Here is a 13,553-nt window from a genome sequence, read left to right as displayed (position 1 = left end):
GCACGCTTTGTTCCTTCCCTGCATTCATCCAGGAGATGAGAGATGACAGGTCGATGGGAACAGGAATCCGTGGGGGCAGTGAGACAAGCCCCCCGCAGAACAGGACATTCGAGAAGGTCTGAGGGCAGGGGTCAGTGAGCCCAGCGCCCGCGCACACCCGCAGCCCGGTTGACCCCACACCTGTGCAGTTGCCCCCGCTGCGGTCCAGCTCATAGCCCCGACTGCAGGCACAGCGGAACATTCCAGGCAGGTTCTCGCAGCTCCCGAACATGCAGAGGTTCCCGAGAATGCACTCGTCCACATCTGTGGGGGCCCCAGGTCAGCCCGCCTCTCCCGGCAGCCTGCTCCTGGTGCCCTGCTCGCCGGGACCCGCCTGCTGCGTCCCCCAGCCCGGCAGCCCCAGGCCTCACCCCGGCAGGCGCGGTGGTCCTCCGTGGGGCTGAAGCCCATCTCACACTCGCAGCGGTACCCGCCCGGGGCATTGAGGCACTGCCCGTTCTCGCAGAGGTCCACGTCCTCAGCACACTCGTCCCTGTCTGCGGGACCCCGAGAGGCAGAGGGCTGGGGGCCAGCGGGCCGGGACCCGCACAGGGTGGGCAGATGGCCCCAGTCAAACCCTCTGTGGTCACCCAGGGCTCCTGGGAGCAGGCAAGCCACTCTGGGAACTCGGACCCCGGCTCAGGGAGACAGGGGACGTGGTGACATAGGACCCGGGTGGAGGGGTCTGGGGAAGGAAGCGAGTGTTCCTGTCCCCACACCCCGAAGGCTCCGTGCATCCGGAGTCCAGGGGAGAAGACAGCGCCCCGTGATGCTGGGCCAGGTGTGTGGCCCCGCGGGCTGAAGGCACGTCCTCTCCAGCACCCCAGCGTGGTGTGGGCGGTGGGTCGGGGTGGGTCGGGAAGCCCGCTGACCACCGTGACCCCCTCGGAATCCAGCCCTCATGGCTACCCCTCTCGGGCCCCCGTCCCGCTCTCACCTTCACAGGAGAAGCCGTCCCCGCTGAAGCCGCGGTGGCAGACGCAGCGGTAGGAGCCCGGAGCGTTCAGACAGTCGGCTCTGGGGCTGCACCGGTGCTCCCGGAAGGAACACTCATCCAGGTCTGCACGACACGGAGCCCGGAGCCCGGAGCCCCGAAGTGTGTGCATTGGGGGGCTGCAGGGAGGCAGACCCTCCGATCTCGGCCCTGACCAGCCCCCACAGACACACCCCCCCGGTCCAGCCACCCCTGCCCTGCACCCTTCCCCCACCTGCCCCCGACCTACCTCTGCTGCTCTGCCCAGACCGCCTGCCCCCAGGCACTCACCGTGACATGCGAAGCCGTCCCCCACCCAGCCTGGCAGACACCTGCAGCTGAAACTCCCAGGGACGTTGAAGCAGGAAGCGTGGCTGTCACAGCTGTGTCCCCCAAGCTCACACTCATCCACGTCTGCGAGGACAGGAAAAAGGTCACGGGAGGGTCAGGAGTGGAAGCAGGGCAGCAGGGCACAGCACCCCCACCAGGCCCGGGGCTTAGGGTTAGGGCCTCAGGTGCAGAGCGGGAAGACAGTGCAGCGGTGGGCGGGGGGGAGCAAGGACCCTCCTGGGGGAGGGCTGGCCCAGAAAGCCCCCCCCCCACTCCAGTAGCTTCCACCTTCACCCAGAGCCCAGAAGAAAAACCCTAAAGCCTAAAAGGTATGACTCCCAACAGCCCTGCAGTAGTTTGAAATAGCAACAAGAGAGACTTAGCCTAGACCTTAAGAGTAACCGTCCTAACGCGCATGTCCTTGTTCTAGAGCAGGCTTCCCTCTAAACCAGTCTCCAATCCACAGCCGAGTCTGCAGTCTGCCTCGCTCTTCTACGCTCTGCAGCGTCCCCCTACCACCTCCGTGAGCTACTGGGTACTGGTCATTTCTTTACACCCTCTGCGCTGTTACTTGGGCGAATGGATTTTAAAAGCTAATTTTACATCGACCACGGTCTCTACAAAGTCACGGGCGTGATGCCGTTTCGTAACGTGGGGCTCTAACACGCGTTCAGATAATTGCGTAACTGTGTTTTTGTATTTGTATCCTCCAAAAAGGTACATTCAAGTCCTGACTCCTGGAACCAATGAACTGGACCCTTATTCGGAAATGTAGCAAGTTAGGATGGGGTCCTCCTGGACTGTGGGGACCCTTATCCAATGACCGGCATCCTTGTAAGAGGGAAATTTGGACCCAGACGCAGACAGAGCCCAGGTGAAGACAGACAGAGTGGAGTGACATATTTACGAGCCAAGAAACATGGAGGACTGGTGGCCACCACCAGAAGGCTGCAGAGGCACAGGATAAATCCTCCCCTTAGACTCCCAGGAAGGAACCACCCCTGTGCACACACTGATTGCAGATTTCTGGCCCCCAGGACCATTTTCGAGGGAGAATACACTTCTGCACTTGTGAGCCACCAGGCTGGGATGAAACTGTGACAGCAGCGCAAGGCGCCCAAACCAAGGACTGTTGAAATGTTGGAATGTGTGCCCCCGTGTCGCTTAAAGTCATCAGGCTGGCATGCTTTGGGGACACTGCCGGGGACACCTGGGACTGCAGAGGTTTGTGCTAAGGGGAGCCCCGGGGGAACCTGACCTGGTCCTGTTTCTGCTTTAACACCACCTGTGCAAATCTAGAAGAATGAGGTCTGGCTGTACTCAGCCCTGAGGGGAGGGGTAGACCCCAGGACCCCTGGCCGCCTGCTCACCGGAACAGCCCGTGGCTCCCTTGCTGATGATGTAACCGGGCTGGCAGTGGCAGACAAAGGAACCTTCTGTGTTCTCACAGTCCCCGTGGAGGCAAATGTGAGGGATCAGGTCACACTCATTCACATCTGTGGGATGACAGGAGAGGAAGCAGGTAAGGGTGGAGGGGGTGCGTGAGCGGGGCTGCGTGGCCTGCCACGTGTTGAGGCTGTCCCCGTCCTTCTCCAGGACTGGGGAGCTCCTTCCGGTTCTACCACCAGGCGACTAGGAATGTCAACACGTGACACGGCGTATTCTGTGGCACGTATCCGGCACATGTTCTCAAAATGATTTTGTGGCTGAATACATTTGGAGCACATGGGGCTAAATGAAGCAAGCTGGGTTTTTCTGCTACAGGCCTTGTCCGAGCCTTTATGCCAACGTGGATCTGCAAGAAGCGCACGGAGCCATAAAAGAATTCCCTGTTTGATTTGACCCGAAGCGCAGAAGTGCTCCCTAAGACTCCTGCAATCAGAACCCCCAGCTGCACCCGGCTGGACTCGTCTCCTGGGGAGGGAGTTACACTCTTCCTTCCTGGAGCGTCCCCACTCTGGCCCCAGCCGTGCCCTGACGGGGCAGACACCTGTTCCCCAGAGCCTGGCAGCCCGGACAGGACAATGACCACGGTCTGAGAAGCCTGGGGTCCCCAAGCTGGGCTCAGGGAGCAGTTCTGAGTGTCCTTCCATTTTGCTCACTGTTACATCTAAGAGGCCTCAGGGTGCAGTGATCTTAAAATGCAGCCCGGGAAGCAGGGTATGAACCTTTATGTGTATCAGGTACCGGGGGAGGGGTTGGCACAGCGTTCGGGGCTCTGCTGCTCTGAATCTGATCCCACAGGCTCTGGCCCATCCCCCTTGCCCACATGTGACAGGGAAGGGGCATGCGACAGGGAAGGGGCCCGACGTCGGCCTCGGCTGTGTGCTTCCCCGTGGAAGACCTGGCCTGTGAGTTCAGACGCTGTCTTCTGCACCCCCAGGCCCAGCTCCTCACCAACGCATGTCCTTGCATCCAGAGTCGCCATGAATCCTTCATAGCACAGGCAGCGGTGGCCCCCAGGCACATTGGTGCACTGGCCCCCATCACAGATGTCCGGGATCTCCGCACACTCATCCACGTCTAGGGGAGCAGGGAGGGCGGCTGGGCTGTAATTGGGCAGGAATGGAGGGGGAGCCCAAGGGGGCCTGCCACAGCGTCTGGCCTGGCCTGTCCCAGGTCTGGCTGGTTTCACCTGGGACGGCTTGTTGGATCCCCCCTCCCACATACCTGCACACGTCTTCCCGTCAGGCATCAGTGAGTAGCCACGTCCGCAGCCACAGCGGTAGCTGCCCTCCGTGTTGGTGCAGTGCGCCTCACAGCCACCGTTCCCAGTGAGACATTCGTTTATGTCTGCGGGAGGCAGGGCAGAGGTGGAGGGACGGGGCCATGGGGCGGGGCCAGGCTTGGGGCTGGCGGGCTACTCCCACCCCCGCCCCGCCCCTCTGCGTGGCAGGTGGGCGTGGTCTCACCCGAGCACCCCTGGCCTTCAGGCGTGCTTTGGAAGCCAGCGTGGCAGGAGCACTGGAAGGCCCCAATGACGTTGACACAGTGGCCGTGGGGACACAGGCCGTCACTCAGGGAACATTCGTCGACATCTGTGGGGGAGAGCGCGTGGCTCGTGGGGCCAGGTGTGAGCGGATGGCCGACATGGACACTTCTGCCATCTACAGGCCCCTGAGACACTCGGACACGCGTGTGCACCAGTGCTCTCACACACGTGCAAACACCCTCGCACGGAACACACTCTTCCTGAACGAACACACGCCCACACTCCGCCCACTCACAAGGCTCACACACGCTCCCTATATGCACAGACTCGCCCGCTGTAGACGCACATCGGCACCCACGTGCTGGTTCACAGACACTCACACACACACACACTCACAGTCACAGACACACACATTCACACCATGTGCACTCCCACGGACTCACAAACACCTGTCACCCACAACTGCCTTTGTGTCAATGCACATTCAGCTGCACGCTCAGACCCCCACACAAACACACCCTCGGACCCCTTCACCTGCAAACACCCTCACCCAGGAGCAAACACATACCCATACTGAGACACATACCCATACTGACACACACACTTCTTGCAAGCTCATGCAGACCCACAAATAGACGAAAATCACACACTCACTCTTGTATAGACACCAATACACACCTCCACCAGACACACACAGGCTCTCCCATCTCACACGTGCGACCGCTCACCTGTACACGGACTCATGGACTCACACGTGCACACTCACACGCAGGTACGTCATCAGACGTGCACAAACATGCATTCCCACTACGACACTCACCCCACCGATGCCCGCACACTGGGGGCACGCTCACCCTCACAGGCGGGGCCCTGCGCCGTCAGCGCATGTCCGGGGGGGCACTGACATGTGAAGCTCCCGTCCGTGTTGACACAGCTCCCGCCCCGGCACAGCAGTGGGTCCCGCACACACTCGTCCACGTCTGGGCATGTGGAAGAGAGAGGAGCTGTGAAAGCCTGGACGAGGGCAGGGCGGGGCCGGGCTCATGGAAGCTGCTCCCCCCCTCCCCCCACACACACCCTAGCCCTGCCCAGGAGAGCCCGGAGGCTTGGAGCTCAGGTGAGAGAGTTTAAGCTGAAAGGGGCAGGGGCAAGTCAGCCCAAGAAGGAAGCTGGAATCTGCAGGACAGTCAGGGCCATGAGGCTGACATTCCCAGAGTCACTGAAGGAGACCCTGAGAAGCCACCCTGTAGCACACAGTCTCCAGGCATCAGCGTGGGGAGCGGGCTGCGGCTCCAGCCTCCTCAAGCTCCAGTCCTGTGTCCCTCCTTCCACCCCTCGGGCCCACCCCAGGGCCTTGGCACCTGCTGTTCTCCCTTCAGGCCGATCTTCCAGCCCCTCATCGCCACATTTAGTCCCACTCTCTCTCAGCCACAACCTCAGGTCCCCCCAGAACGGGCCATCCCTGGGGACCCCACCCCACCATGTGGCCCCCTCAGGGGCTTCTCACAGTGGCCATTTTGCATGTATCTGGGGATTCGTTTTAGGAACATCGGTCTCCCCATCAGGTCATGAGCTCCGAGAGACGGGCTGCCTGCTGCTGAGCGCTTAGTGGTTCTTCTCAGTAGAGACACATGGAATGTTCACAGAATACATAAAAAAGGGAAGAGGAGCTCCTCTCTCCAGGGCCTTCTCTTCTCACAGGATCCCTGCCCTGGGGGAACTCACCCAGACCTCGGTCCCTAGGCCTCAATTCTGCATGACAGACCCGAGGTCCAGCAGCCTTCGGGACGCCACCGTGTGTCACCCAGATTCGCCGGGTCTCTGCTGGGTTGAGCTTCTCCCCACAACCCCTGCCTCGTCCATCACGGCAGCGTACCCACCACCCCTCCCCTCAGCCCCAGCACCCTTCGGACATCACCCTGCCCGGGGCCACCCGCGCAACAGCCCCGCGGCCACCTACCCACGCAGTTCTTCATCAGCACCAAGCCACTCTCGTACCCACGGAAACACTCGCACTCAAAGCTCCCCGGGGTGTTGACACAGGTGCCCCGGCCACAGAGGTCAGGGGAGATGTGGCACTCGTCAATGTCTGCAGAGAAAGGGGCAGGGGACAGACTCCACATCTGTAGACACTGGCGGGGGCTGTGTGGGAGCCTGAGCTGCCGAACTGAGCCCAGGGGTGCGCCCACCAGCCAACTGCAGGGAGTTTCCTCCCTGGAGGTCCCCTCTGTCAGCCCCCCTTTCACAGTCAGGGTCCCTAAGGGCCAGAGGGGCAGCAACCTGCCCTGGGTCATGCCGCCGGCGGGCAGCCAGGACTAGAGGTGCCCATGGAAGGGGGTCTCGACTCCACATCTGCTTCGAAGCCCCCATTCCGGCCGGCGTTCCCCACGGAGGCCAAGGGAGGCCCATACCTGTGCAGTTCCTTCCCTGAGCATCAAGGGCGAAGCCCCCGGCACAGGAGCACCGGAAGCTGCCCACGGTGTTCCTGCAGGCGCCATGCACGCAGAGGCTGGGGAACGCCTTGCACTCGTTCACGTCTGCGGTCCGGGAGCAGAACGTGCGGTCGGTCAAACACCTCCCTGGGTTTGCTCCAGAGGCTTTGTGGTGGGGATTCTCCCCACAGACGCTCTGTGCCCCCCCCCCCGCCCCGGCCATGCACTTCCCACCTCCAGGCCTACGCCTGGGCTGTGCCCTCTCCCTGCCCTCGGGGCTCCTGGTGCTGCACACACCTTTATAAAAGGGTTGGCCTGACAGGAAGTCCCTACTGGCGAAGCCCGGGCCCCGGGGACACAGGCTGGCAAATGCTGGGGACTCGGGCTCTGGGCATGCCTCGCACGCAGCCCCCCAGGCAGCCCCCACGGAGCAGCAGCAGACGTCCATCCGGTGTTTGCCAGGCAGGGCAGCCCCACACTCATCCCCGTCCCAGTGCAGGAAACACGGCTCCAGGCGCATGTCTACACAGAGGGCAACAGTCACCGGGTCCCCCGTCCCCTGCCACCACACCACAGCACACCTGCCACCACATGGGTCATGCGGTCTCCCTCTAAACAGCTCCGATCTCTGCGCCTGAGGGGGAGCCATTCAGAAGGAATGTTGGAGCCCGGGATGCTGAGGGAGATTGCGGGCACACTAGGGGTGCCCAGTGAGCAGACCCACCCCGAATCAAAATTCTTTGGTGACGAGAAAGAATGAATACATTTGCAGACGCTACATCACAAGACCTTAGCAGGTGCCGCGGGCCTTGTTAAAGGGCAGCGAAGCGAAAGGGTGAGCCCCCAAAACACACAAGACCCTCTCTTGAGACACGTCAGCAAGAAATGAGCAGGGAGCAGAGGGTCCCGGAGGTCTCCATAAATCCCTTCTGACCCCAGGAGGGGTCTCCAAGCACAGGGGTAGGGACAGTGGAGGGAGGGCAGGTGGCCCCGCACGGACTCACCCACGCACAGCTGGCCCGTGGCATCCAGCGTCAAGCCGTAGGGGCACTCGCAGCGGAAGGAGCCAGCAGTGTTGAGGCAGTGCCCGTTGGGACAGACCCCGGAGAAGACCTCGCACTCATTTACATCTGGGCGGGGACAGAACAGGAGGAGGGCAAGGCCTGGAGCTGCTCCCCTGGGACTTGGGACAGCCAGGTTGTCCCTTGGGAGGTAGGAAGGAACAGGGCCAGCCTTGGGGAATGGGGAACCTCAGGGGCAGACCTGGGTACCAAGGAGGGGAAAATTCTGTCTCGATCTCAAGACTTCAGGACCCCAGGCACCCCCCCATGACCTGCACCTGTCGGTGTGTCGCTTACCTGGGGGTGGGGGGACTACAGAAGGGCTGGGAGTTACCTTCACAGGTGAGCCCCGCTGTACGGGCAAAGCCATGGGCACAGGCAGGGTCTGTGGTTGGGAGAACCAGAGTGGGCACAGGAGTCACTCTCTCCATCAATAGCCCCGTTCTCTGAACGGGCACCCAGGAAACCGCAGTGGCCATGCCTGGGTGGTCCCCCAGAGCTCAGGTGGGGGGCTCCCAGGGCATTACCAGGCTCGCAGCGTTCGCAGGGGCTCCCCCAGGCAGCGCCGAGGGTGGCACAGCACTCAGACCGCAGGGAGGCTCCACGCAGGTTCGCTTCACAGCGGCCCTCCTGGACCTTGAGCCAGCAGGTGCCCCTGGTGATGTCTGCGGAGCAGGCGGTGACCGCGTTCACCTGCCAGCCCGCACCTGCAGGCTGACCCACAGAGACCTACCCTCCCCCGGGATGGGATGCAGGGCTGGGCAGCAGTAGCAGTCCCTGCTACTCCATGGGACTCGGGGCCCTCTCACCTAGGCACATGGTGCCAGAGGGTCCCAGCCGGCTGCCAGGGGCGCATTCGCAGGCATAGGAACCGGCCAGGTTCCGGCACACACCATTGACACATGGGTTGGACAGGCACTCGTTGATGTCTGCAAGGACAGCCCCCCATTGGGTCCTGAGCTGTTGGAGAGGGGGCCCCAGCTGACCAGGGCCCCCTCCTCCCTAGTGGCCACCACATGCATATCCATGCGCGTGCACCTGACAGACACGGCATGTGCATGCAGGCAGGGTGCCCAGGGATGGAATGCGCAGAAACGCACGAGTGCTTGCACTGAGCTGTGCGGGACACCCATGCAGGCACGCTGACACGGAGGGTCCTGTGAGCATGCACACGCGACTGATGGGGAGGGACAGACACAGTGGGGCTCAGTGACCCTCAAGGGGGTCACAGCACACAAGAGGAGGAGAGGCAGGAGGAAAGCCCAGAGAGGACAAAGCCAGGATGTGGCCGGGAAGCAGGCAGCTCCAAGGGCTGAACGGAGCGGGGTCTGAGGACGGACACACGGGGGACATGCTGGTGGACATGCTGGGGGACATGCTGGGGAACGAGGACCTTGCTGCAAAGTGTGTGCATGGTTGGACACGTGTGTGTATACATGCGTGTGCATGCACAAGGCACAGGTGTGTGAACACACATCTAAGCGTGAGCCTAATGTGAAAGCATGAGAATGTGGGCACACACATTTCTTAGAGAGTGTGCATGACTGGGTGGCCCTGTCTACGAGTGTGAATATGGGTGTGTGTATGTGTTCTGAGTCAGTACCAGTACAAGTGCCTGGTTGCACACGCACACATGTGAACGTGTGAAGGTCTGGATGCACGCATAAGCATGTGACTTTGTGTGGCTGCGAGTACAAGCGAGTCAAGTGTGAGAGTAAGTGGGTGTGTGAATGTGGGTCTGAGTGTTCGAGTGCACGACACCCATGCGTGTGTATAACTGTGTGAGACCAAGTGGGACTATTTGCCCGTGATTGTGTTTGAATGAGTAAACATGCATCTTCCAGCATGTGTGTGTGTGTACACACCACACTCAGGTGTCCGTGTGCACGCCCGTGTGTGCACACGCGCCTCAGGCAGCGCGCTGGGACCGGATACCTTCGCAGGTCTCCGTGTCCCGTCTGAAGCTGAAGCCCCGGGGGCAGGAACAGCTGTAGCTGCCGGGGTTGTTCTGGCACCAGCCGTTGTCACACAGGAGGCTGTTGCGAGCACACTCGTCCACGTCTGCGGGGTGGGGTGGGAGAGCGGGGTGAGGGGGTGCAGCGCGGGCGGCCCGCGCACCTGCCCGCGATCGGCTGGGCGCGCTCACCCACACACTCCTTGCCGGCGGCGCCGGCCTCGTAGCCTGGGCCGCACACGCAGCGGTAGCTGCCCCGCAGGTTCTCACATGCGCCGTGGGCGCAGATATCGGGGTCCAGGGCGCACTCGTTGATGTCTGCGGCAAGAAGGAGGCGGAGCGGCTGCCGGGCTCACGGGAGTCTCCAGAACCCTCCTCCGCCCCGTTTCCCTCTAAACCCGCGGTTTCCCGACACTGTGGACCTTTGGGGCTGTTCTTTGCTGCGGGGTCCGTCCTGTGCATTGGAGAATGCTTTGGCCTCTACCCACCCCATGCCAACCCCATGCCTTCCTGATATTTCTCCAGACCTTGCCAAATGTACCTGTGCAGCCGTGGGGGGCGGGGGGCGGGGGGGGGTTGTCCTCAGTTTGGAACCCATGGAACAAAAACTTGTACAGCAGCAACGTGATAAAAATTAAAGCAATCATAATTGCTGACATTACAGAGTGTGTATTATTTTGTGCGTGTTGACTCACGATACCCTCATGACATCCCTGAAACAGGTCCTATTACTATCCCCACTTTGCAGACAAGGAAACAGAAGCAGAGAGGGTAAGTAGCTTCCCCCCCATTACACAATCCGTCAACAGCAGGGCCAGGATTCGAACCCAGGAATCTGGCTCCAGACCTATGCCTTTCAGTGGATGAGAGCGTGGTGGTCCAGACATCTGTCCTCCCCTGATGGCCCAGCAGTCAGTGAGAAATCAACTGTATCCTAAATCCTTTCGTTTCTGCATGTGTGTGTGTGTGTGTGTGTGTGTTCAGCCAACTAACACAGAGACACACACAAGGGAAATTTCCTTTCCTTGTAAGTTTCAACTCTACAGATCAGGCACTTTGGGGTAAGACCTGCCGGCCACAGGAGATCAGCCCGGGACCCCAGGGTAGGGACTGTCCGGTTGTGGGGGCAACCGAAAGAATCACAGAGGCTGCAGAGTGAGCGGGCCAGAAAACACAGATCAGGAGGGAAAGGAGCCGTGGGAGAAAGCATAGCTTTACACATCCACCATCCCCAGCTCTGTGGGTTGAATCGTGTCCTCCGCAAATTCATACATTAAAGTCCTAACCCCCAGGACCTCAGCACCTGGCCTCACACGGAGAGCAGGTCTCTACGGAGGTAATCCTATTAAAACAAGGTCATGAGGGTAGATTCCCAATCCATGCCAATATGATGATTGTCTACTTACAAAAGGGAGAAATTTACACAGACACACACGCAGGGAGAGCCCCACGTAAAGATGGAGGCAGAAAACGGAGAGATACTTCTACAAGGCAAGAACACCAGAGATTGACATTGACCACCAGAAACTGGCAGAGAAGCAAGGAAGGGCTCCTTCTTCACAGCCTTAGAAGAAACCGAAGCGGCCTACACCTTGATCTCAGATTTTGAGCCTCCAGAGCTGCGGGAGAATACGTTTCTGTTGCTGAGCCCCCCAGCCTGGGGTCCTTGGCTAGGACAGACACAGCAAACTGACACGGTGCCCCCCCCCCACCAGCCCTCTCCCAACACCCGCGGCCACACACCTGTACCATCCGTGGTGACGCCCAGACCGCCGCGGCACAGAACCTGGAACTCGGCTGGAGTGGCAGGGACAGGGAGAAGAGGGGCCAGTGGTCAGTGCTGAGCCGCAGCCACTCCCAAGGCTGCGTCGCACAAGAGTCTGGGACCAAGATGCCTCCCCTCATGGAGAGAGTGATTTTCTGCTGCCTCTACTTGGGGAGAGGCACCGGCAGAGAGATGTCCTCCCCACAAACCCATGCAAGACCTCTGTGCCTTCCCACCCCCGGGGTGATGAACTAGAAGGCGTACAGGGACGAAAAAGGCAGGTAGGGTCAGGCAGCAGGACACTCACCAGAGTTCCTGGCAGGACACGGCTGGCAGGGCTCCCCAAATCCGTGGTCTGGGCTAGCACAGCAGCACTCGGATTTGGTGACCGCACCCGGGAAGGGGCGGGCACAGGAGCCCTGCTCCAGGGTTCCATAGCAGGTGCTGCGCACATGCGTGTCCACGCACAGGCGGCCGTCCGCGCCCACGGCCAGTCCCCCCGGGCAGTGGCAGCGAAAGGAGCCCTCGGTGTTGGTGCAGTGGCCGTTCACGCAGATGCCTGGAGTCTGGCACTCATCGATGTCTGTGGGGGTGGGGGAGGCCCGGGGGCTCTGCATCACGTCCTCCCCAAATCTCTCCCCTCCCCGCCCATCACCGTCACTTCCGTCCTATCCCATGCTACCCAGCCCCTGGCCTCACCCACACAGGCGTGGCCGCTGGGCGCCAGCAGGAAGCCGGATTTGCAGAGACACGTGAAGCTGCCGTCCTCATTGATGCACACTCCGTTGGTGCACGTGGTGGCGGTGGCACACTCGTTGTGATCTAGGGACACCCGACCCCTCGCTGGGCTAGCCCTGCCTGCAGACCAGCACCTCCCGCTCACTTCTAGGTGATGCAGCAGAGCGAGTGCTGAGCCCCCAGGACCCCACCCAGAGAAGCTGGGGGCCCGACTGGGCACCCCGTGGTTTGTCTGTGATTCTGTCTGCCTGGACGTCAGTCTGTCTGCTGGAATGCAAGCTCCCCTGGGGCTCGACAGGGCTGTCTCCTCAGTCTGCATCTCCCTCCTGGCCCAGGTAGGTGCTCCATAAATATTTGTTCAGAGTTAAATAAATGAGGGGGCAGTCGCACGGCTCTGGGCATGTACTAAATGCCACTGAAATGTTCACTTCTAAATGACGGCATTTATCTCACCTCCGTTTAAAACAAAGAAAAGGGGAAAACAGCTGACAAAAACATGGTCTAGGGGAAGGAAGAGGTAAGTGCAGGAACAAATATGAAAGCATCAGTTTTGCACCAAAAAGATTGCACCAGAAAAGGAAAAGATATGAACGAAATGTCACGAAAATTTGTGCATGGATGTCCACCGCAGTATTCTCTGTAATTGTGAAAAGTGGAAACAGCCCCGATGTCCGTCAGCTGAGGAGTGAAGAAGCGAGATGTGGCCCTCCACCCCCACACGGGCACGTCACTTGGCCACCAACAGGGGCGAGGCGACGACACAACACAACGCTGCCTGCCGGTGTAAGACCAGGAGCACCGCGGGGAGCCTGACCCAGGCACACCCCCTCCCCACCACCACCACCAAGGTCCTGATCCCATACTTTCAGCCAGATTCGCTGCCACCCAGCAGGTCCGAGGACGCGCTTCGGTCCCGGGTCGGACAGCCCTTGCTGGGATTCATGGCATGAACTCGGGAGCGGGGCAATGAAGAGTGAGTGAGGCAACAAAGCGCAAGATGGAATCTCAGGCAGGTTGTCTGGGTTCCGAAGGGGGAGCACAGCCTCCATCTTCGGGAGGGACGTGGGTGATGCGGCAGGGGAGACGCGCAAGTGGCCCTCACGGGAGCCACCGGGGCCCCCAGGCCCCCTCCCCGCCCGCCCATCCCCAACTCACCCACACAGTTCTTGCCGCCTGGGCCGAGCTCGAAGCCGGCATTGCAGACACACCGGAAGCTGCCGTCGGTGTTGACGCAGCGGCCGTGGCGGCAGAGGCTGCTGCCCACCAGGCACTCGTCCACGTCTGCGGTGGGGGGAAGGCGGCAGGCGGTGAGACCCGGACTCAGGCCGC

The 13,553-nt window shown here is 60.9% G+C and overlaps 1 protein-coding gene across 4 annotated transcripts in view; it reads right to left on the bottom strand.

Moving 5' to 3' along the window:
- Positions 1–13,553, bottom strand: part of FBN3 (fibrillin 3) — a 51,628-nt gene that overhangs the window by 30,132 nt on the left and 7,943 nt on the right. For all 4 annotated transcript variants that reach the window (XM_059159771.1, XM_059159767.1, XM_059159769.1 and 1 more), the window contains exons 13-34: positions 13,380–13,505; positions 12,186–12,308; positions 11,794–12,069; positions 11,465–11,518; positions 9,914–10,039; positions 9,703–9,828; positions 8,577–8,696; positions 8,295–8,432; positions 8,102–8,152; positions 7,711–7,836; positions 7,004–7,228; positions 6,686–6,811; positions 6,235–6,363; positions 5,129–5,254; positions 4,255–4,380; positions 4,013–4,135; positions 3,740–3,865; positions 2,713–2,838; positions 1,304–1,426; positions 977–1,099; positions 411–536; positions 181–303 (exon numbers count right to left, since the gene is read on the bottom strand). In XM_059159771.1, the coding sequence (XP_059015754.1) occupies positions 181–303; positions 411–536; positions 977–1,099; positions 1,304–1,426; positions 2,713–2,838; positions 3,740–3,865; positions 4,013–4,135; positions 4,255–4,380; positions 5,129–5,254; positions 6,235–6,363; positions 6,686–6,811; positions 7,004–7,228; positions 7,711–7,836; positions 8,102–8,152; positions 8,295–8,432; positions 8,577–8,696; positions 9,703–9,828; positions 9,914–10,039; positions 11,465–11,518; positions 11,794–12,069; positions 12,186–12,308; positions 13,380–13,505 (2,868 nt within the window). The remainder of the gene's footprint in view (positions 1–180; positions 304–410; positions 537–976; positions 1,100–1,303; positions 1,427–2,712; positions 2,839–3,739; positions 3,866–4,012; positions 4,136–4,254; positions 4,381–5,128; positions 5,255–6,234; positions 6,364–6,685; positions 6,812–7,003; positions 7,229–7,710; positions 7,837–8,101; positions 8,153–8,294; positions 8,433–8,576; positions 8,697–9,702; positions 9,829–9,913; positions 10,040–11,464; positions 11,519–11,793; positions 12,070–12,185; positions 12,309–13,379; positions 13,506–13,553) is intronic.

Source organism: Mustela lutreola, chromosome 2 (assembly GCF_030435805.1).
Source record: "Mustela lutreola isolate mMusLut2 chromosome 2, mMusLut2.pri, whole genome shotgun sequence".
NCBI classification, from domain to species: domain Eukaryota; kingdom Metazoa; phylum Chordata; class Mammalia; order Carnivora; family Mustelidae; genus Mustela; species Mustela lutreola.
The sequence above is the reverse complement of the archived record's forward strand: the minus strand, read 5'-3'. Positions and strand labels throughout refer to the sequence as shown.